Source organism: Gymnogyps californianus, chromosome 27 (genome assembly GCF_018139145.2).
Source record: "Gymnogyps californianus isolate 813 chromosome 27, ASM1813914v2, whole genome shotgun sequence".
Taxonomy (NCBI): Eukaryota; Metazoa; Chordata; class Aves; order Accipitriformes; family Cathartidae; genus Gymnogyps; species Gymnogyps californianus.
The window spans coordinates 5,104,563-5,126,353 of record NC_059497.1 but is presented as its reverse complement, the minus strand read 5'-3'; the positions used below and the strand labels follow the sequence as shown (position 1 = coordinate 5,126,353).

The 21,791-nt window shown below is 53.0% G+C and overlaps 1 protein-coding gene across 1 annotated transcript; it reads left to right on the top strand.

Annotated features, from left to right (window-relative positions):
- The first annotated feature begins 978 nt into the window (after positions 1-978).
- FKBP5 (FKBP prolyl isomerase 5) lies at positions 979-20,006 on the top strand. The gene is made up of 12 exons (XM_050911225.1): positions 979-1,238; positions 1,919-2,017; positions 6,813-6,941; positions 7,901-8,045; positions 8,274-8,416; positions 9,275-9,389; positions 13,749-13,905; positions 14,432-14,522; positions 15,404-15,487; positions 16,044-16,229; positions 17,173-17,412; positions 18,604-20,006. Exons 3-12 carry the CDS (start codon positions 6,837-6,839, stop codon positions 18,709-18,711), a joined length of 1,374 nt encoding a protein of 457 aa, XP_050767182.1. The 5' UTR covers positions 979-1,238; positions 1,919-2,017; positions 6,813-6,836; the 3' UTR covers positions 18,712-20,006.
- Positions 20,007-21,791: the final 1,785 nt, after the last annotated feature.

Here is a 21,791-nt window from a genome sequence, read left to right as displayed (position 1 = left end):
GTGCCTTGCTAGATAACCAGCAAAAGAGCCGGATTATTTTTAATGGGTTTATATTGTAAACTGGGGGGAAAAAAAAAACCCTTTCTGAAAGTCTTTTGCATGTCGCTGGTGTGAGTGTGCTCGCCTCGCTCCCGGGGGATGCAGACAGGCTGAACCCATCTTGCTTTCTGTTGAAATATTTATTCTGGCAGGGAGCAGCAAGCCGTCCTGCTCACTTGTTCCTCTCGCTGCAGCTGAAACTTGAGGGCAGCCTCTTATTCAACGTATTTAAAAAAAAAAAATTAGTTATGACTTGGATCTTAACTAAAACCACTTCAGAAGCTTCAAAATATTAGCTAGGCAAAATGATTAAGCAAGTGTGACGGGAACACATACTGTCATATTTAAGTTAGCCGCATGCAGTAGTTTCCTTTTCTCTCCCTTCGTTATTCTCTTAATTGCTTAAAAACCTCCCTTTGCTGCCGCTCTTCTGTTAGTAGCACTGATACCTTCTGGTCCTCGGGAGGTGATCGGCGACCGCATCCCTCTCCGGGGTGTCCCCACGGGGCGAGTGGCACTGGGATGCTTGGGGGGTACCGGGGTCTCCGTGGGCAGAAGGAGTTAACCCTGGAGCGGCAACCGGCCGTGGATAAAGGAGACCAGGGAGTTCGCTTCGGTCCCCAGTGAGTCAGGGTTCACCCTGGGCGCGATGGAGGTTCGTCAGGGTGCTGGGCAATTAAAGCAGCTCTGTTTGCGTTTTGTTTTTTTGTTTGAATAAAAGTTGCCATGACTGGCCCGCCGGGATGTTAGCTGCTTGCACAACGTGCACGCTAGGAAGTAAATCAATCCATGTGAGTCTTATTCAGCTAGCGATAAATTAAATTTTATGGCTTCCCTGTTTATTTTAAAGGGGGCGGGGGGGTGGGGGGGAAGCCAAGTGGCCAGGATTTAAAAAAAAAAAAAAAAAAAGTTAATTTTTAATTCAAGCTGTGATGTATGAGTGTGAGAAATGGCACTTGATGTCTAGATGCATCCTTATGTGTCGGGATGGAGCTGAGGATTACGTGGAGCTGCCTTGTTGGGCTTAAGAAGGTGGTATTTTCTTAGAAATCCCAATTTTAATTTATTACCGCCTCAAACGCCGTCTCTCCGGGTCTCTGCTCCGCAGGCTGGTGTTGCAGGTGTCTTAAAACACCCTCGTCCGGGGAAAATCGCTGCTCCGGTCTTCCTTCTCCTGCTGCACGGGGACGGTTTGCTCAGTAAGTAGGTATTTTATTAGAAAAAATAGTTTTCTCGATCGAGGGGGAAGCGAAACCACGGTGGGCCGGTGGAGAGAGGCCATCTGCTGCGTTAATTGGGTCGTTCTTTGATTTGGGGGGATGCTCACCAGGATTCGGGGCCCCACGTCTCCCCCCCGAGCATTTAGATTTGCTGTTTTTTTAGCCTGACCTTTGCATTTTAAAGAAACTCCCTCCCGTGTTGCAATCTGAAGCTTTTAGGGCTGTTGTGGTGCCGTGGAAGTGAAAGCGCTTTGTGCTAAGTGGGTCTTGAAAAACAAACCCCAGAGCAGTCAGCTCTTATTTTTCCATCCTGTTAATTTTCATCCTGACTTTCGGCAACGGTCAATAAAAAAGTTGGACAGAATATAGCCTCCCCCCCCCCCCTTTTTTTTTTAAAGCTGATTTTAAGAAGCTAAATGCTGTTTTATGGAAACAGCGAGTCAAAGCATCTTCCCGTGGCTGCGGGGAGCAGAGGAGCTGCCATGGGAGGTTTTGTCCACGGTCTTATCACCCCTTTCTGACCATGGTGAAGCGTGGTCTGTGGCTTAAAACTGCCATCTCAGTTCTCCCTTCTTCTTAAATCCTGTTTTAGAATAAAGCACATGTTTTTTTATTTTATTATTTTAGTTTTAATTTTTTTTTTCCCCTCCTTTTACCAGCTATCTGTGTGAAATCCCCACCGTGTCTCTGGGTGGGCACCTCCCCGGACCACCCCCCCTGGACCTTCAAACCTTCTCCAGCGATCGCGTGGTGGCAAGGTGAGACCCCTCAAAACCCTCCCCAGCCTTTCTCTTCCCCCCCTTCCCTTTCCCCTCCCGTGAGCCTCCAGGAGGGATCTGCGACATGAAGTTTCCATTTGGAGCTGGCAAATTCCTGGTATGCTGATTTCTAGGAAACGTGGCTCGGGATCGTGTGCTTGGTGAAACCCTAGCATGTGCGATACCTGTCTGTCCTCAGCCTGGGGTCGGACATCTGCATCCCATTCTCCGCTCTGAATTTTCTCCTGTTTCTCCGGGCTAGAAGATAGCAACATCCGTGCGGAGAGGGGATTGTAAAAACGAATGGCTTGTTTTTATGGCGTGGATTTCTGCGCAGCGTCTGCTGGTGTTGTATGGCGTGCATCCTCCTGGAGCAGGGTTTTTGTGGTTTGAAAGGTGTGTGCAAAGGGGAAAGGGCTTCGAGATGCGCCCGTTGCATTTCTGCAAGCGCCCGTGCGGTGCCCTGGCATCGCTGGCAGACAGCCTGAAAAACATGCAACACTCAGAGGATAATGAAGGTGGGGAAGACACCAGCTACTGCCCAGCTTAAAAAGAAAATCAAGCCTTTTGTCGTACCTGCTTTTAAAAAAATAGACAAAAAAAAGGCACGGAATGTATTTTTCTGAAGCAGCAGCTGAGTTAATGTCTGATTGTGTGGGAGTGCTAAAATCAGGGTCAAAGCCGTAGCGCTGCCCGGCTGTGTCGGGGCATGCAGGAGGGTGCTGTGCCTGTGCCTGCTGCAGCCGGCTTAATTGTTCGTGAGCATCGATTGCAGCTTAATTGCTTGTGAGCATCCATCGCGGCTTAATTGCACATGGGCATCGTTTGCTCATAAACATCAATCGCGGTGATGCCGCTCTCCATCTGGAGGAGGGAAGAAGAATATTTGCAACCGCTTGTGCCAGCGTGCAGGATGGCGTTTGGGGAAACAGCAGATTTGCAAGAAGGAAGGATGCAGCCGTTGTTGCTTTTGAGCAATTCAAGGAGTTTATATTAATTTAGCGGGGCTGAGAACAGGCGTGTGTCGGTGCCGTGGGTCGGGATGTGCTGGTCCGAGCGAAGCACACGTCGTGCACGTGGAGGAGTCTCCTGAACTTGCGAGCCTCCTTGTTTGCTCAGCTAGAAGCTCTTTAATGTATTTCATATTAATTAACCCTGAAATAGTTGCACTTGAAGGAGAGATTGTATCCAGATGTCGGAACCTCTGGATTTTAAAGTTTGTTTATTATAGCTCTTAAATTACAGATTAAACAGCTACGCTGAATTTTCAGATTGTCCGGTAGAGCGAGGACTGATTAAAAGCAAACAAGTGAAAACCCCAAACCCTTTCCTTTAGCTGTGAGGAATAACTTTGCCCTTTCGCAGGGCCTGGGGAGGGTGGAGGTGGCAGCTCTGGGTCCCTGTGGCTGCAAGGCAGCCCCCTGCCCAGCCACGAGCGCCCGGGTGGTGGCTGGAGGTACAGACCAGACCCCGGCATCGGGCTCGGAGCTCGAGCAGGGGCGTTTTTTGGGGGTTTCCAGGCTCCTGCAAGGGACTTGGCTTCCGAACGGGAAGAATCAAACTGTGCAAAACTGCCCCAAAACATGCAGAACTGCCCGTGTCGCCCACGTGCGCCTTTCCTGGGACGTGCTCTGGATTTCTTTAATCACCTTCCCATCCCTTTTATTCTCTGTGCATGGAAATCCCTTCCCTCTTGGTGGCCTTTCGTTGATGCCTTTATGCGTTGCCGAATTGCTGCACCTCTGGGTGGAGGAGGACCCCCCCAGCCCGGGGGGGTTTAACCCTTCCCCACCCTCTCTCCTCCTCCCACCCGTCTGTATTTACATCCCAGGGAAACGAAGCAGCGTGGGCGTTCGGAGGAGGGAGGATGGGTTTAGCTTGGCTTCATTTACAGACTTACAATATTAAGCTTGCAGGTAACAGCAATGGGAGAGCGGGGTCTGCTTGGGGTGTCAGAAACACCCAGAGGCTTTTGCAGGAGGTAATTAATTAATCCCTTCCCTGTATCCGGAGCACACGTGGTCCCACAATGAGAAGATTCAGGCTCTGATACCTCCAGCAAGCTTGCACAGCTCTTGGCGACGGTCCCCGGCTCCCTGGTATTTAAATCTTGGGGAGTAGCAGATATTTTTTTTTTCCCCTGCAACTGTTTGTTTCAAATTAATTGGGATTTTGAACCCCGGCCAGCCTCCTTCTGTCGCTCCAAACCGAAGATAAGCGGGAGCGGCGCGGTCTTTTCTCTAACCTAGTTGGAACCGTTTTTGCTGGACGGAGAAGTCTTGAGCTCTTTCATAACGTGGACCACATCTTAATAGCCAGTCTTGTGGGCTCCATCCCTCCCACTGCTTCTGACGCAGAGCGTCTCCCCTCCCGCTCGCCTTGGCCGGCTTCCCTGGATGACTCCACTAATTGCTTACGTAGAAAAATAATGAGGAGGATGCATATGATGTATTTTTAGATGTCTCTTGGTGGGATTTAGCAACCGGCGAGCCGGAGCCAGCACCTCCCCATCCGTCTTCTGCATCCCAGTGGTGGCTGCTTGGTAGATCTTGGGAAGTTCTGCCCCAGGAGGTGGCACTTCTTTTGCAAACTGCTCCCTTTTTTGGGCTCCTCCTGGTCCTTAATAAATGGGTTATGGATGCTGTGTGCCTGGTGCTGCACAGGATCTGTGCCGGGAAGCCCTGAGCCGGTGCACGGTGCCAGCGGCGTGCCCGTGCCATGATGGGCACCACCACCTCCTCGCTCATCTCCAAGAGGATAGGCATGGTGGTGGTAGGGCAGCGTGGACCATGGAGGCTTGGAGACCATCTCAGCGCCCAAATCGTAGAATCATAGAATAGTTTGGGTTGAAAGGAACCTTTAAAGGTCATCCAGTCCAACCCCCCTGCAAATGAGCAGGGACATCTTCAGCTCAACCAGGTTGCTCAGAGCCACATCCAACCTGACCTTGAATGTTTCCAGGGATGGGGGCAGCTACTCTGGGCAACCTGTGCCAGTGTTTCACCACCCTCATCGTAAAAAATTTCTTCTGAAGTAACCGATGGCACGTTTTCCAATGTATAAATACCCACGAGATGACGAGTCTCACCACCAAAGTTGCTTTTTTTTAGTGTTTTTTTAGATGTTCCCCTCTGAAACCTCAGCAGAGCAGGCAAAAGGGAGCAGATGCAAAATCTCTTTCAATATTACCCCAAAGACTGTGATAATTGAGCATTGCAGCAAGTAGTTCCCTTATTTTTCTGTTTGCTTCTTCCATTGCAGGGCTCTTTGTGTCTCGGTGGCTTCCTGTGCCGGGGGGGCCAGGCTCCAGCTCTTCCCTTTCCACCCGGGTGCAAGGAGCGCGATTCTTCTTGCAGCGTGACTTATCTGCCCTTGGAGCTGAAAACATCCTTTCTTTGCTCTTTTTGAATCCCCCGAATGAATGATTTCTCCTGCTGGTTAACATCAGCTTCCACACCAAAGACTGCGGGAAAGCTTCACAATTAGAGTGGCTTTAATAGATCTGGTTTATGTCTTAAAAAACCCATCGCTTTCTAATTCTCCGTCACATGTTTCCTTGATTACGTGTCGCGCAGCAGTGTGGCTACCAAAATAGCCCTACGGTCTGAAGGAAATCATCAGGAAATATGTTTTTTTAAACCGTAGGCAATTCTTTTTTCCCCAGGCACCATTGGAAAAAGCCTGCGTTTGACGAAAAACGTGGCTTTTCTGGCACCTCGGCTGCTCACGCGGTGACGTTGGGAGCATGGTGCTCCAGCAGTTTGCCCAAACCCCCCCCAATTTCTTAGAGTCTTGCTGTGAATTTTCTCTTTATCCACCCAAATAGTTGGGATTCTTTTGGTGTTGGGTTTGCTTTAGTTTTTGGAGAAGATGCTTGCTGTGCATTCAGGTCTTTCCATGCAGGGGGATGCTTTGCTTGCCTGCGACTTGGAGCCTGCTCTCTCTTTTTGGGGTGTTCTTGGTGGGCAAGAGAAAGCGAGGTTTGCCTGGGGTTGAGGTGCTGCTTTCCAAATAATAGAGTCTCTGACAAATAGGTAATTCCTGGTGGAAAATAATCTTGAACTGTATAAAATAACTCAAAAGGCAAACGCTAGCCTGGTGCACACATTTCTAGCACCCATACCCAAGGGATGCCCACCTCTACGTGAGCCAGAAGGGACGGGTGAAGCTTGGTGGCCATCAGCCCTTTGCTTCTCGCCCGCGAGCACTTTCATCTCTCCTGGCTTCGCCGCTGCCCTCGATGTCTGCCGATGTAGGTGCTCCAATGCTAGTCCTGCGTCAAAACGGACGCTCGGTAGAGCGTCACCGCAGAAGATCCCAGTGGTTTGGGTGCAGCACCCCGGGATGAGTTTCCATGTTTTGCCTGGTGTCAGGAGTCGGTCGGCTGGCACGTGCGTTACCTTGCTGGTGCTTTTTTTGGGTAAAACTCTTGCTGGGGCAGCCTCCCGGGGCAATGCCAAGGGTGCAGTGTTGACCTAGGGAGACTGAAGATGAAGGCTGGGGACCTCTGTGAGCATCCCCATCGCTGCGGCCAGACAAAGCTGCGGGGCCGTTCCCCGTCCCCGGGCGGCGAGGACGGCCGGTGTTGCACATCGGGGTTTCCTGTGCCCTGTGGTTCAGCGGAGCCTGGGTGGCCCCTGGGAAGGGATTTTCCGCTCTGCACGCTTGAAATGTGCTCGAAGCTTCCTGCCCTGGCCCGCAGCAGAACGAACTGCTTATTTTCTTTAACCCTTTCCTCTTACACCACTTTGCGTGGTCCTGCTGGGCTGACGGGGTGCGTGCCATGTCTCCCCAGGTCCGGGGCTTATGCAAGGAGGCCATGACCACCGATGAAGCCACCAAGAGCGAAGGGGAGGTGCAGGCGGCGGCTCTTGCCGAGCGCGGGGAGGACATCACGCCGGCTCAAGACCGAGGGGTCCTGAAGGTGAGGGGGGCTGCCAGGAGGGTCCTGCCTTTCTTTCTGCATTTTGGGGTGCATGGTCACGTTGGTGGGCTGCATCCCCAGCCCTTGGGGTCATGTAGTACTTCCAGGGCTGTAGGACTGATTTTATTATTTTTTTTTAATTTGAAAGGCAAAGGAGATGAGCATCACTTGGAATAAAGAAGGATGGAGTGGTGTTTGAGACTGGTGGATTCAGGCTGCTCAATGAATTTCGCTGCTATTGTGTTCCTAATCAGATTATTAGCTGTAAATCCACAAAGCATTTTTGTGTGTGACTCACAGACATTAGAAAGAGCACATTACTGAGGTCATCCAGTCTGCTCCACAACCCTTTTTTCATATTCAGGGCCATTTCTGGATAGTTCTGCTCCCCAGCGCTTGCTCTTCTCCAGTTGAATAGGACCTTTCCTCTAAGAATAGCATCCTCCCCTGCTCCATCCTCAGCTCAAGAACTGCTTGTTCCAGGCTGTAGCATTCAAAAAAAGAAAAAAAAAAAAAGTGTTGACAAGAAGCGAGTAGTGAATTGACACACCCCTGCGAGTAAAATGTGTATGGACAGAAAGCAAGCGTAATTGCATTCGCTTCAGGTTTCGAACCACGGTGTTTATCCAGGCATCTCCGCAAAGTATGGGCAGGTCTCTGCTCCCGGCCCTGTCCCGCTCCGTCACCGTGGCTCCAGTTTGGGATTTATTTTTAGGGGTTGATGGAAGGACAAACTGAATGGCTCCCCCTCGAGCCTTCCTTTGGTTTAGAGCAGCACTGGGGTGTATATGCATGTCTGTATATCTGTATTTTTTTTATATATGCATGCGTGCGTGTGTGCATATATAAAAATGCGTGTGTATGTGTCTCTCTCTTTCTCTCTCTCTCTCCCCCCCTCCCCATATGCATCCTTAGCTGTCCCATGGCCTCCCTTCTCACGGGTGGTTTCTCTCTCTCAGATCATTAAACGACCTGGGAGCGAAGACGAGTCCCCCATGATTGGGGACAAGGTTTACGTCCACTACAAAGGCAAACTGGCCAACGGTAAAAAATTCGACTCCAGCCGCGATCGGAACGAGCCCTTTGTCTTCAGCCTGGGCAAGGGTGAGCCGGTCCGGGGGGTCCGTCCGTGGGGATGCTCGAGAATGGGATGATCCTGGGGGAGGTGGGACGCTGTTGCAGGACAGACGGACGGTGTCAGCCCTGCCTTAAGTGACTTCTGAGGGTGGAGGTTTTTTTTTTTTTGGGGTGCCATCCTCGCAGCACCCAGGCTGGGTTTTTTTCTGAGCTGCCAGTCGCTCGCTCCTGCCTGACGTCTGCCTCTCCCCTTAGGTCAGGTAATCAAGGCGTGGGACATCGGGGTGGCTACCATGAAGAAGGGAGAGATCTGCTACTTGCTCTGCAAACCCGAGTACGCATACGGCTCTGCTGGCAGTGCCCCCAAAATCCCCTCCAACGCCACCCTCTTTTTCGAGGCAAGTAATGCCGGCGAGCCGGCGCGTGGATGAGCTCGCTCGCTCCCTTTCTGCCTTGCCAGCCAGCTCATAAATAAATAAAAAAAAAAACCAACAAAAAAAACCAACAAAAAAAACCCCAGCTTGGATTCCTGAAACGTGTCCCTCTGCTCCAGGAACCGCTGCCAGGGTTTTCTCAGAAATGTGTGTCTGAGCTGGGAGGCTGGGACTGAAACTCCGGCTGGGGAGAGCCCCGGTGCCGGGGAGCGGGGGGGGGAGCGGGCAGATTCCCGGTTTAAAAATGTACATGGGAAGGAGAAAGCGGCTGGGAAATGCCTCCAGGTGCTAAAAACTGATTAGTGCCGCGGGGCGGTAGGAAAGCCAAGGCTTTGGCACGGTGCGCTCGCTGGGCCGGGCTCGTCGGGACAAAGCGGTGGGGCGGGAGGAATGGGTCTGTCCTAAATTAAGGCTTAGTCCTTCCAAGTTGAGTGGAGACTAAGCCGTGGGTCGGAGCTGGTCCCGCCAGAGAATGAAGGGGAAAGTCCTGCCCATGCTAGTCCTGGGCAGCTTTCACAGCATCTTCCAGCACCGGCCGTGTTGTACCCTTACAGGCTTAATAAACTTATTTTTACTGTTACTTTGTGTTACGCTTCAGGTACTGGATGTGTCCCAATTTCTAATAAATCGAGTGTATTATGCTGTGGCTTGGAGCTGGCTTTTATGGGCAACTTCTGCTCGTCAGCTGAATGGAGAATGAGCTGGCTTGGCTCTCCAGCTGGAGGATGAACTGCTGCTTTGTGGCTTTTCTGTTGTTTTTCTCTTCTCCTTCCCCTCTCCCCGAGCTCTGCCCACCTCTTCTTTATTATTTTATTTTTTTAGGTCGAGCTGCTTGACTTCAAAGGCGAGGACTTGTTTGAGGACGGAGGGATAATCCGGAGGATCAAGAGGAAGGGAGAAGGTTACTCCAACCCTAACGAAGGTGCTACGGTGGAAAGTGAGTGCTGGTTCCTCCGGGGTCGGGGCTGGAGGGATGAGCCTGCCCCGGAGCAGCCCCGCTTTCTTCTCCCTAGCAAGGAGCTGCTGGCACTGTATAGGTTGTAGGTGCCCGTGCGTCACGGCGGGAGGCAGTTACGTCCATCCGGAGGCCGGACGGGATGGAGAGGGGCTGGGAGAGCAGCGGTTCACTGCCTGCCCCCCGGGGATGCTCCTCCGAGCTCTCCCTTGGCACGGCCCCGGCGGTGGCTCTGCCAGGGCTGCTGGCCGGGAGGGTCAATTGGAAAACCTCAAGCCGCAGGAGTAGCCAGGCGATGATGGAGCGACCACTCGAATATAACCTGCGCTCTGTTTTCTTAGTCGCGTTGACAAACACGTCCCTGTGAGCCCCGGAACTGCTCAGCCGGCGGCTGTGGGGAGGATGGGGGAAGCAAACCCTCATGGGGGTTCGGGGCTGTGCCGTCTCCCCCGACCCTTTTGCATCCATTGCAGCATCCAAGCTGCTCCAGGATGCGCCGGCTGCCGAAAACCCCGGCTCTGCCTTGCCTCGAAAGCATCAGTAGCCGGGACATCCTCCCTCGATGGCATCCCTTGCTAAGCGTTTCGGGCACCGATGCAGGCACTTAGCCGCTTCTTTGGCCTCCTTGTTCCAACGTTGATCGTAGTTTTGGTGGGTTTTATCGCATCTCTTGCAGAATTGAGCCTTTTCTTTTCCTTCCCTTGCGGCTAGAGGGCTGCTGCTGATGGCAGGGGGAAGGAAATTAATACAAGGGGTTTGCTGAGGCTGGGGTGGTCTCAGCTGACACGGGAGGATGAGGAGCTCGGGTCCTGGTGGGCTCTCCCTGTTCTGATCATGTTTCTGGAGCAGACATTTCGTGGGGCTGGATGGGGGAAGCCAGGCTGATTTTTTTTTTTTTTTTTTTTTTTTTTCCTTTCCCAAGAACCACTCAGCCACGGACACAGAACTCTCTCCGTACAGGAGGCATTTACTTTCTTTTCTCTCTTTCAGAGCTCCCGTACACAAAGATTAACTCCCTTTAGCAAAGGAGAAATTGGATCTGAGCTGTGACACCTCATAAAGCTTGCCGCCTTAAATGGCTGGTTCTTCTAATGAGGCTTTCTTTTAAGGAAAAATGAGTTTTTGACTCAGATTCGACTGTCTGCCTCTCCCATGGTGAGCATCCTCGCTGGGGACCAGCCACCAGCCGAGCTTCAAGCCGGCTCCGCTACCCCAAAGATTAAACTAAAAGACTAAATATAATTGAAATCATCACAGATCCAGCATTCCTCTTTATTTTGATTAGGTCTGAGCGCTTTACAGGCAGCGCCGTGCCCAGTGCGGAGGACAGGGAGAGCTCTGGTCCCTCTATGGTTGTTCCCTTTGCAGCTCGAGGTTTTCCGGAACGTGACGATGCTTTAATGGCTCAGGAGGGGACCGAGGCAGGGAGGGGGAGCACCAGCCGGGAATCATCTCTCTGAAAGGACATAAGGAGCCAAACAACGAGGCTCTTCATATGCCTGATGCCCCACAGCCTCTTACCCCTGCTTTACCTATTTCAAATGAATGCATCTATCGGAGCAAATGCTGCAAGCAGGAGCACGTGCGTGGTCAGAATCATGGAGATGGATGCCCTGCCAGGCCATCCTGCGGAGCCGGTGCTGCCTGCGCAGGGCAGAGATCGGGAACGCTGCGCTGATCCCGCTGGCAGCCTGCCTGCTGTGCCAGCCGCTCCATTCGCAGCTCGTGGGGCCCTTAATTCATTTGGACTTATACATCCCTATACATCCTGGGGCCGGAGACCGTTAAATACATCCCCGTGAGAGAGGACAAGAAGAAGCAGTACCAGGCAGCCTCGCAGTGAGCATTTTGGGTGCAAATAGGCTTTTTTTTTTTTTTTTTTTTTTTTTTTTTTAAACCAAATGCAATGCTATTTATAGTGGGCACGGCAGCCGCAGGGACGGCACGGCAGCCCACCCTGGGGCAAGGCTGTGACCCAGGGGAGCAGCGATGGTTTATGTCAGCCGTGTATTTGGGAGGTGCGGCGCCGCTGGAATTAGGCTGGAAGAAACCATGCTTCCAGGAGCAAGCATCTCCAGGCTGGAGTTTTGAAAGCATTTTTATAAGTTTTAAGTTTTACAGACCCTAATTCACAGTTCCGGTCCCTAAAACCCGGGCTGCAGTCGAAATCTGGCATTCCAGCTTTTGTTACAACCTTTCCCCCCCACCCCTCCTCCTTCTCCGTTTTTAATCTGAGTACAAATTGCTGTCAGCACATCAAGTTCGTGTGCCAGCCGCACTCGGTACACTCTGTTCTCAGCTCTTCAAAAACAAAATCGCTGCAGGCACCGAGAGAACAATAAGTCAGGGCTGCAACCGGAGTGATGTTCCTTCAGCGGCTTTTTTTTTTTTTTTCCCCCTGTAATCCAAGAGCAACTGCAGCCAGCTGACCTGCTCCTGGAAACCCAAGCAGAGATTTTCCCCCCCTTTGCCCGGTGTAGTTTATGTGCAATTAAAATAGAGCGAAACTATCCTCGAAGGGAGGGATCGCAGCATCCTCCTGTGCGTCCTGTTTTAAAGCAGGATCTTGCCATCAGTGCTGCATCCCGCTGGGGACAGGGCACCTGGGAGAGCTGTAGTGCTGCTTTTGGGGTCAGGGATTAAGGATCTGTGCTCACTGGGAACACGCAGGGAGATGGCATGGTGCTGTGGGGTTGCTGGGTTACCTGTATTTTAGGCTGAACTTTCCACTTTCTTATGCCTAAGAAAATAGCCAGCTTGGGTTTGGGTAGTGCAAAAGCAGAGCTCAGCCCCGGAGGAGCTGGAGTTGCCTTTTGTCCTCATCCCGAGCCGGGTGAGCACACGCCAGCCTGAGCCTCGTGGTCCCTACACGCCAGTGATGGATGCAGGATGCATCCCGGGGTGCTGGCAAGCAGGTGAGCATCCTCTGCTCCACCGCACTTGAGTCCCAGCGTGGCTTTGGTGGCAGGAGCGGGGTGATGAGGCAGAGCTTGGTGTCCTGTCCCCGCCGTGAGGAGAGCATCCTTGGATTGTGTTACGGTGGTGTTTTAACGCCCGAGGGCTGGACCTGCCCTGGGAACGGGGATCTGCCTGCGGTCTCGCTTAGTCTGTGTGTCTCATCCTGGGGACTTTCCGTAGGTCCCAGGGCAGGGAAGTGTCCGTGGGGCAGAGACCGGCAGATTTCCTTCAGCCCAGGCTGTGGCTCTCCCATATGGAGCGCGGACCCTCTCAGCTGTGTCCGAGAGGTCCGTGCACTCGCTTTCTGCCACCGAGGGCGAGATGCTTGGTGCCCTGAGGGAGCTGGGGTTGCATCCTGTGGCTCTGCACGGTGCTGGAGGGGCTCTGAGAGCAGCCCCCGGCCCCGAGAGTTGTTTTCTTTCCAAGCATCCCTCCTTTCCCTGGTTCAGCAGCGCTTGCACGGGCAACGTCTCCTCTCTCTGCTCCGCAGCAAGCAAAGGTGAAGCTCGTGTCCTTCCAGGCTGCAAAGTCCTGAAGCACAGTTGTGATGCCTACCATGAATTTTTCCTCTTAAAAGCTTTTTTTGTTTGTTTTGGCTTTTTTTTAATGGTACATAGGAGTTCCTTATGAAATGGCTTTTACTTTATACCTGCCTACACGCGTATGCCTTGTACCCTGCAAGCAGAGTGCAAAGAACATAAAACTGTCCCCAAAGCCTGGAACGTCTTCAGGATTGAATAAATAAAGAATAATCTTGCTGTGGAAACCCAGCCAGGAGTACCAGGTGGTGAATGTGCCAGGTACCCGGTGTCCGCTCTGGCTGCGCTTCTGCCAGCGTCTGGGGCTGGTACAGCACGGTTATTGGTTGAAGATTAAAAAGAGAAAAAAAAAACCAACAAGTTTATCTTGTACTTTGAGTTCTTAGAGGCAGGAGAACATAGCCTTGTTTTCGAGGTAGAAGGCAAGGCGATATAGCACTGTATAGAAGATTTGTAATCGCCGTGATAAACTCCGCATGGCGGCGTGCCAGGAGCAATATCCAGTTCCAGTAAGACTTGACTCGTGCAGTTGAGTACGAGGGGAACATATTAGTCATGATGTTTATCTGTTGTCTGGTCCTTGGTTAGATGAGCTATGCCTGTCTTGCTTTTCAGCAATGTTTCCAAGCCCTCCCCATCCCTCTCTGCTCACTAGGGGCTCCTTGGCTGCCCCCAACCCCGTGTCTTCCCCCTTCCAGGGCTTCCAGGGTTGGAGGCTTTGCTGAATTTCGGGAGATATGCTTTATAAGATACTTTATAAGATGCTTTCTTTGGAGCCCACCTTGCCTTGGTTTGGGTGGCTCCGGGTGCGATCCTGCCTCGTCCTCTCTCGCCCCCCCTGCAGTTCACCTGGAGGGATTCTGCGGCGGCACCAGGTTCGACTGCAAAGACGTGAAGTTCGTCGTGGGCGAAGGGGAGGACCACGACATCCCCATCGGCATCGACAAAGCCCTGGAGAAGATGCAGAGGGGAGAGCACTGCATCCTCTACCTCGGGCCACGGTAAGGAGCATCCCTGCAGGGATGCTGTCTAGTTTTAAGCTTCCAGCATCCGAGGTCGTTTTAGCACTCGTGGAAGACGGCGATCCCAAAAATAGGACTTTCCAGGAGAGCCTTGGGTTAGCAATGCTGGCAGGGATGGCAAGAGTGACCGGTGGCATGTAGGCAGGAATCTCGAGATGCTTTAAAAGATCAGGTGAAAGGGGTTTATCCAAGTCCTGTGGCTGAAAGGAAAATGTCTCCCTGGAAATCGCCAGGGCTGGGTCCTTACACTGGAGAGAAGCCTGTATAAAAAGACGGATTTGATGCATCCGGAGAGGATGATTCCCGATATATAATGCATTGTATATTGTCAGATATCTTTGCTCATGGAGAATAACGTCACCCTGGCCCCAAAACGTTAGAAAGCTGCAGGCACAGAGCTGGGTGTGAAACCAGACTTAGTAACCCGGGTCTCTGTTTATGGCCAAACGCTGCCGAAATGAAGATTTCCCCCCCCTCCTCTGACAGCCGCTTTCTGCCCTTTCAGGTACGGCTTTGGCGAGGCAGGGAAGCCGAAATACGGCATCCAGGCGAACGCGGAGCTGGTGTACGAGGTTACACTGAAAAGCTTTGAAAAGGTGAGGGTAGGAGCAGGCTGGTCCCTTCCCGGGTTACGGGAACGCCGGTCCTTCTGCAGCGTCCACCCTTTGTCCCTGGCGTGGCTGCAGCCCGGCCCCTCTTGAAGTGGATACGTCACCAAGGATCTCTGTGTTCTTAGTTTGTTCTTCTCTGTTGGTTTGTTTTATTTTTCTGGCTGAGGTCCAAGGCTGGTTCTCTTATTTGTTCCTAGCCTTGTTCCTTTTGTACTTCCTTTTTTTTTTCCTTTTATTTATTTTTTTTCCCCCCCTTTTTTTTTCCTTTTTTTTTCTTATATATTTTTTTTTTTTCCCCCTGGGCTGCACAGATAAAAGTTGGTGTGTCGGGCCAGCTGGCCCCGAGGAGCTCGGCTGGCATGCCGAGCCGGCTGGGGACGGGATGCAGGAGATGCCCATGGGATGGGGCAGGTGCTGGTGTGCCGCATCCCTGGCTGGGTCCCCTCCCCACCCCATCACCCTGGCTGGAGTGGGAGCGAGACCCACCGCATCCCCTCTCTGCTGGGGGACGTCTCTCCCTACCCTCCTCTTCCCTTTTTGGGGTTTATTTTTTGTCGGGGTTTATTTTTTGTCAGGGTTTTTCCTCCTGTGGGGTTGCGGTGGACGAACCACCTTGCTCAGGGTGAAGTCCCAAACCTGGCGGGGGTTTCTCTGTTGTAAAGGGCTCCAGGTCCGTACCCCCGCATGTGCTCCGGGTGTCTCCTCGTCCCCAGCCCCTCAAATTAAAAAAACTGCTGGATCCGCCCTCTGTAATACTGCCCTGACGAGCCCCGCTCCTTAATGAGAGATCCTAGAAAGCCATGTGGTCCTGCTCGTGCGGTGGGTTGCCGTGCTCTGCTGGGATTGCTCCGAGCGTTTCTTTGCAGGCCAAGGAGTCGTGGGAGATGGACACCAAAGAGAAGCTGGAGCAGGCTGCCATCGTCAAGGAGAAAGGCACGATGTACTTCAAGGTTTGTAAGCTTGGGGATGGCAGAGGTGGAGCAAGGGAGATGGAAATAAATTGGGGGTGACCATTGGATACACTACTTAGCAGTCGTCAGTGTCGGAGAAGCTGTGTCCCCCACAAACAGCGCTGGGGAAGGCGAATCCTGCCTTTCCTCTGCCGCCTTCTCACTCCCTAAGATACCTCCTCCTTTCCCGGCATTGCCTTGCCCACGTGCGCTCCCTGCAGAGCGGGACGGCAGATCGGACTCTCATCCCAGGGGTGGATGTGGCCAGGGTTAATGCCGAGGAGCTTTGCAGTTCCCCTTCCCGGGCTGGGGCATCCCGGTCCTCCTCTGCTCTGCACAGAGGAGGAACGCAAGCTCTGACTTGGCTTTTCACAGAAGCTGCCCACCAGCAGCTCCAGCCAGGCCATGGTGTGTTTGTAGGTATTCGGCGTCCTCCTTCCTTCGTTTATTTAACACACCGCGTTAAACTCGTAACCTGTTTGCAGGATGTTTCGGGAGCAGACCGAGCGCTGTCGGCGCGGGTTCCTCTAGCCTCTTCTTCTTTGCTCCATCTCAGGAAGGCAAATACCTGCAGGCAGTGATTCAGTATGGGAAGATCGTGTCCTGGCTGGAAATGGAGTATGGCTTGTCTGAAAAGGAGTCGAAAGCCTCCGACTCCTTCCTCCTGGCTGCCTTCCTCAACCTGGCCATGTGCTACCTGAAGCTGCGAGAGTACGCCAAAGCCGTCGAGTGCTGCGATAAGGTAGAGGTGCACAAGCCCGGGGATTGGAGCATCCTCTCCTCCTGCATGTTTTCATTGGGAGTTTGGGGGTTTTTGAATTTCTTTTCGTATAAGAAGCGATTTCCAAACGGCAGTGGGATGGTGGCATCCCTTCTGCACCTCGAGGTCTCCGTGGATGCTGCGTGCTCGGAGACTGCAGGAGCAAAAGTGCCTTTTGGGGTTCAAAATCCACCTGGGCATGCGCTTACGACAGCTTTTCTTCCAAAGCCAGATCCATGTGAATGGATGCTGCGTGGACCGGCAGCGTTAGGACGCTGTTTGGGTCTGCCCAGGCTGGATCTGGGAGTTGGGTGCTGATCTGGGTACGACAGAGGCAGTCTCTGCCAGAGCTGCAGTGGATCTCCCAGTCCCTTGAGGGGTGGGATGGGGCTTTGCCAGTCCCTAAAAGAGCTGCAACCTTGTCTTTGTCAGAAAACTATTAATTCTTGTATAAAAGGCTTAGATTTAAGCATCTTGCATATGGGGAAGATAGTAAAGCTAGTTGCCTTAATCGAAAAGATAAGTCATCTCTGAGATGCATATGTGGCTTTTGCTAAAGGAAAACAATGTCGTTGCTAAAGCAGGGAGACAAAACCACATTTAATCCATCAGCTCCCTTGCCTCCGAGCTCTCCGTGCTCCTCTGGGCTCAGGTTTAGCGTTTACACCTGATTTCTTGTCTGTGGGTTTGTCTCCCACCGACTCTGCTGCTCTCAGGGGGATTTTAAGCAAGGAGAAATAACTAAACTCTCTTAATGACCTGCCAACTGCTGATGGAGATGAGTCAATTTTTGTCGAGCAAGATGCAAGTGCTCTGGAGACTTGAAGCCACCTTGTCCTAATTTCAGCAGATTTAATGAGGCTTCGACCGTAAGGGGGTCTTTGGGGGATCCCCAATTTGCTAATGGGGACCTGTGTGTTTCCAGGCGCTAGGACTGGACCAGGACAACGAGAAGGGCTTGTACCGGAGGGGCGAAGCCAGGTTATTGATGAACGAGTTCGAGCTGGCAAAATGTGACTTTCAAAAAGTGCTGGAAGTGAATCCACAGAATAAAGCAGCGAAATCCCAGATCTCCGTCTGCCAGAAGAAAACGAAGGAACACAACGAGCGGGACCGGAGGATCTACGCCAACATGTTCACAAAGTTTGCGGAGAGGGATGCAAAGGTGCGTGTTGCCCGTTTTTGGCCATCTAGCAGGCTGCGCTGAAGGATGCTCGGCAGGTTTGCGATGAGAAGAGATGGGTTAAAACCAATTAAATTATAGATCAGGTTGAGGATGGAGGCACAGAGCCTGCTGCAGTGGGAAGAAGTTGTTTATTTCTTGGTCTCTCTTACGCAGAGGCTGCCATCAGATGCTCAGTCATCAATAAAAGTATTTGCAGTGTGAGCTCCCAAGGGCTGATAACAGGGTTGGCATTTGTACTTAATTTTGCTGTTCCCAGCCAGTGACTGCTGATGACCTCCTGGTCACTGGTAAAATGAAATGTCATCCCATCTCTGGCAAGGCCAAGGGTATTTTGAGACATGATAGTATGGATTTCCTGAACCTGGTAAGGCAATAGCCTGCTCCTCTGCTCCTACGGAGAGATCGCTGTCTTGTAACAGGCTCTCATCCAAAATTCCTCTGAACAAAACCCGCTGTACTGTAACGAGAGAGGACACAGCTTTGCAAGCCGTCTGCGCGGGTCATTTTTAGTATAGTCTCTTCTGAACCGGTGCCTGGAGGTTGAGGCTGTGGAATAAGTGACCGGTGCAGACACTGGGGAGCAGCGTGCTGGGCTAACCGGCTCGGGGCAGGGAGCGGAGCCGCCCCAGCCGGCTGCTGGCACCGTGGTGCGTTGGCTCGTGTAGCTGGCTGTGATGGGGAGAGTCATTGCTGGAGCAGGCGTGAGGCTTTACCGTGCCCTAGCACTCCTCTCCTGCACCCACGGCTGGGTGTATGGGCTGCACCCACGGCTGGGTGTATGGTCTGCACCCATGGCTCGGTCCTGTATCTCCACTCCGATGCTGCTGCCTTATCTCCTTGTCCCTCTCCTCTGCGCCCCTGCATCCATGCATCCATCCAGGCTCGCTCTGTGTCAGTGCCCTGCTCCCGTCGAGGTGGGTCACATCATTCCCAGGGGATCCCCTACCTTCCCCAAAAGCTCGCTGGGCCCATGAGGTTTAACCTCCGCCGGCCGCTGAGCCAAGAAAACAGGAGCCTCCGGTGTGAGCTGCAGCGGTCGATAGGCAGGGGGGAGCCAAGGGGGGGGAATTTTGCCTGCTCTGCCTGTACCCATCCCCAGCATCACTATCGCTTGCCTGCTACTTCCTTCTCCTCTTTCCAACTCCGTGTGCTTTATTTGCTGTTTTGCAGGAAGCAGCTAGCAAAACGGGGGTCGAAAAAGCAGTGGAGAAAGCAGCTTGTGAAAAGGGACTGAAAACTCCCGGTGCGGAAGGTGAAGAGGCTGAAGGACACGTATGATGGAGGAGGAGGGGAAGGGAGAGCCTCCTGCCCTCAGCCCGTGCAGAAAAAGGTTGCTGCAAGACCTTGGGACTTGCCAGTGTTTTCTTGTAAAGCTTGTTACAGTTTGTGTGATCGTGGAAGCAAAAAGCGCCTCGCAAAGAAAAAACGAACCCCGTCCCACCGCCCTGGGTGCGCTCGGGGGCAGAGCGGGAGCGGCGGGACGCCGTGGGACCACCGCACGTGGAACAAATAGCTTTTAAACAGAGAGAAAGAGGGGTGGGGAAAAAAAAAATAATTTGAAACTCTTGGCTCTTGGGAGGTTTCCATAGACAGCTCGTCCCGGCTCCCTTGGCTTTGTGTCGGCTGTCGGCGCAGCATCCTGGGTCCTTCGAGATGAGTTAGGATGTGGGAGATGCTCCTTGTACGCTGCAGTGCCGCCTCCGTGCCTGTATCCGGCACCGACTGCCTGTATCCGGCGCACGACCATGCTGCACCGCACCGGTGCCAGCACCGGGTGCCGCGGTACCTCCGCCAGCCCTGAGCACGGAGCGGAGTGCTGCTGGCACGGGCACAGTGGGCTGCTGGAGCCCAGGGCTGGCTCACGGGGACCCAGCGCCCCGGAGCACCCGTCAGCTCGCTCACCCATGGGTGCTCACTGGGTTGGGGGGCAGAAATTGGTTTTCTTTCTCCTGGTGGCTTCTTGCCTGTGGCCAAAGGGGTTGCGATGCGGAGCCAGGCGTGAGGGTGAGGACCCGCATCACCTCCGCTGCAACCCCTCGGTGCAGGGATGTAATTCGCCTTTGAAGCACTGTTTTGGGGGATGGATTTTATCTTTTGAAGAAGCTGATTTCTATTTCCTTGGAGAGCAAAAGCCTCCTGTCCAGCTCTGCTGCTCGCAGGCACTCAATCCGCAGCCTGCACCCCATCCCTCGGCTCCCATCTTTAAATGGGAGTTTTATTGCTTATTTGGGGTCCATACGGGGGGAAAAAAAAAGAGCAGGTTGACATGTTATGGTTCAGAAAGCAAGTGACCGGGTCTGAGCTGGTTAGCACGGGTTTACAGCTCATCAGCGAGCAGCTTTCCCAGGGCGCTTGCTGCTGTGGCGAGGGGGGACCCCGGCGTGCGCGGGGCGCATCGTGTCCCCGCACCGATGCTGCTGCCATCTCGGCCATCGTCCCCCTCCATCTTGAAGGGACACCATCACTACCGTGTGAGAACGGCTTTCCGGTTGTTATTTTTCCTGTCTGTTCTTTGTAGTACCCCTTTTGGAGCTTGAAAATAAACAACTGAAAGGAAAATAAAAAAAAAAAAAAACCAAAACAAAGTGCTTTTTCTCTGGATCCCGCTCAGCAAAGGGGGTGGCCGTGGGGAGGACGGGTGTGCTCTCGCCTGGGTGGAGATGCCCTGGTGCCAGCGAGGGGTTCATTAAAGAATTATTAGTGTCCCCAAGAACCGATGCTGCCCCTTTTTATCAGCGCCATCGTTCCCTGGAGAGCCGGGGAAGGGCTAGCACACCGTGCTTCGGAGATGCCTGGCTGGGGGATGCTACTTGGGGGTCTCAGCTGTTTTTCCAGCCTGGAGGGGGGTTTATCCTGATGCCTTTTTTTTTTTTTTCTTTTTTTTTTGCCAGCATGTACCTTTGGGAAGGGGCTCCCTGGGGGGAACCCGCGTGGGTGGAGGAGGCGTTTGTGCCCCTTGGCTGAGGGTGTAGAGGGGGCAGAGAGCCGTGCCAGTGGGGTCTGCCCATCCCTCTCTTACCCCCACCGCCACAATCTTGGGAGGATAAACCAGATTTGGTTAAAATTCCTCCTCTCTAGTCCATGAGGTGGTACCCGAAGCATCATTTCTCAAGCCTGTCTGTTTTCCTCCCTGCAGTAGATACTCCCGGCACGGCGGTTGTGTGGCTGCTCTGGCTGCTCATCCAGGTCTCCGGTTTTACACCACCCCTGGGGTGTCTCGTAGCCAGCAAAGCATCCCTGTGGGTGCTGCCTAGGGAGGGTGCTGGGAGACCCAGGGCCTCTGCAAAGAATTGGCTTTTTTTTCTTGCAGGCAGGGCAAAAAAGTCATTTAGGGGCAGCACAAGTCACATTTTCCATAGGAAACAACCCTCTACAGAAAAAAAACCAACTTGCTTTTCAGTTTCTGGGCTTTTCCCCCCTTTTTAAGCAGATTTTTGGCTTATTTTGGCGTGGTGCTTTTCTCCCCCTTGGAAGGGAAATTAAACTCAGGCAGGTGATGAGATGCGGTTTAGAGATTAAAGGGAAACCGGGAGGATTTTGTACCGAAGGTGTCGAAACCTTTGCGGTGCTGGTGGGTCCCGGGTGTGCGGTGTTCAAATGCCATCTAGTGGCACTGGGCACGGGGTGGAAAATGGGGTGGCAGAGGGTTTTGGGGTGTCTATGGTGGGCTGGGCAAGGCTGAGGGTCCAGTGGGGTCACCGGGGGTACTTGGCTCGTCCGGCTTTGCAACTGGAAAGCATCTGCAGGCGGCCTTTGGAGGGGAATATTAACAGCTAAATATGAAGTGCTGTTAATGGCAAGGCGAGGTGGGAGCGGCGATGTGCAGGGTGTGAAACCCGTCACCCAAAGGGACCTGGGGACGTGGGATGGGAGTCAGAGCAGAGCGGTGGTCCGTAGGGAAGCCCTTAGCATCACCCGGAGCCGGGGATGCAGCCTTCCCCTGCATGTGCTCCCTATGCACAACTCATGGAAAACAGCCCAAATCCTGCTTTTCTATCACCAAGAGGACATTTTTGGGTGGAAAAAGGCACATCCAGGGAAGGTAACCCTAAACGAGGTCAGGCAGCGTCCCTTTGCCCGCACCGGGCTGGAGCAAATGGCTCTGCCGTGCCAAGGACCCCACCCAGCGTGGGGGGAGCCGTGCACCCCCAGAAGGTACTTGGGGTCCAACTGACCCCCTGTGCCCCCCTGCGCTCCCATGCGGCCCCCTTTTCCTGGGATTACCACCCTGCCAGCTGCTCTCCCGGCATGCCTGGCCGGCAGCCCCTGAAATCCTATTACCGAGTTTCAGGAGAAATAAAAAGTTAATCATCTCCTTCGCCTGCTCTTCCTCCTCCTCCTCCTCCTCCTCCCACCGC

What these genes read in the sequence shown, in the direction of transcription:
- FKBP5 (XM_050911225.1), top strand. Translation starts at nt 6,837, where the DNA reads ATGACCACCGATGAAGCCACCAAGAGCGAAGGGGAGGTGCAGGCGGCG. An exon ending in ACGCCACCCTCTTTTTCGAG is followed by an intron (nt 8,417 to 9,274) that starts GCAAGTAATGCC and finishes TTATTTTTTTAG; the next exon opens with GTCGAGCTGCTTGACTTCAA. An exon ending in CACTGAAAAGCTTTGAAAAG is followed by an intron (nt 14,523 to 15,403) that starts GTGAGGGTAGGA and finishes GTTTCTTTGCAG; the next exon opens with GCCAAGGAGTCGTGGGAGAT.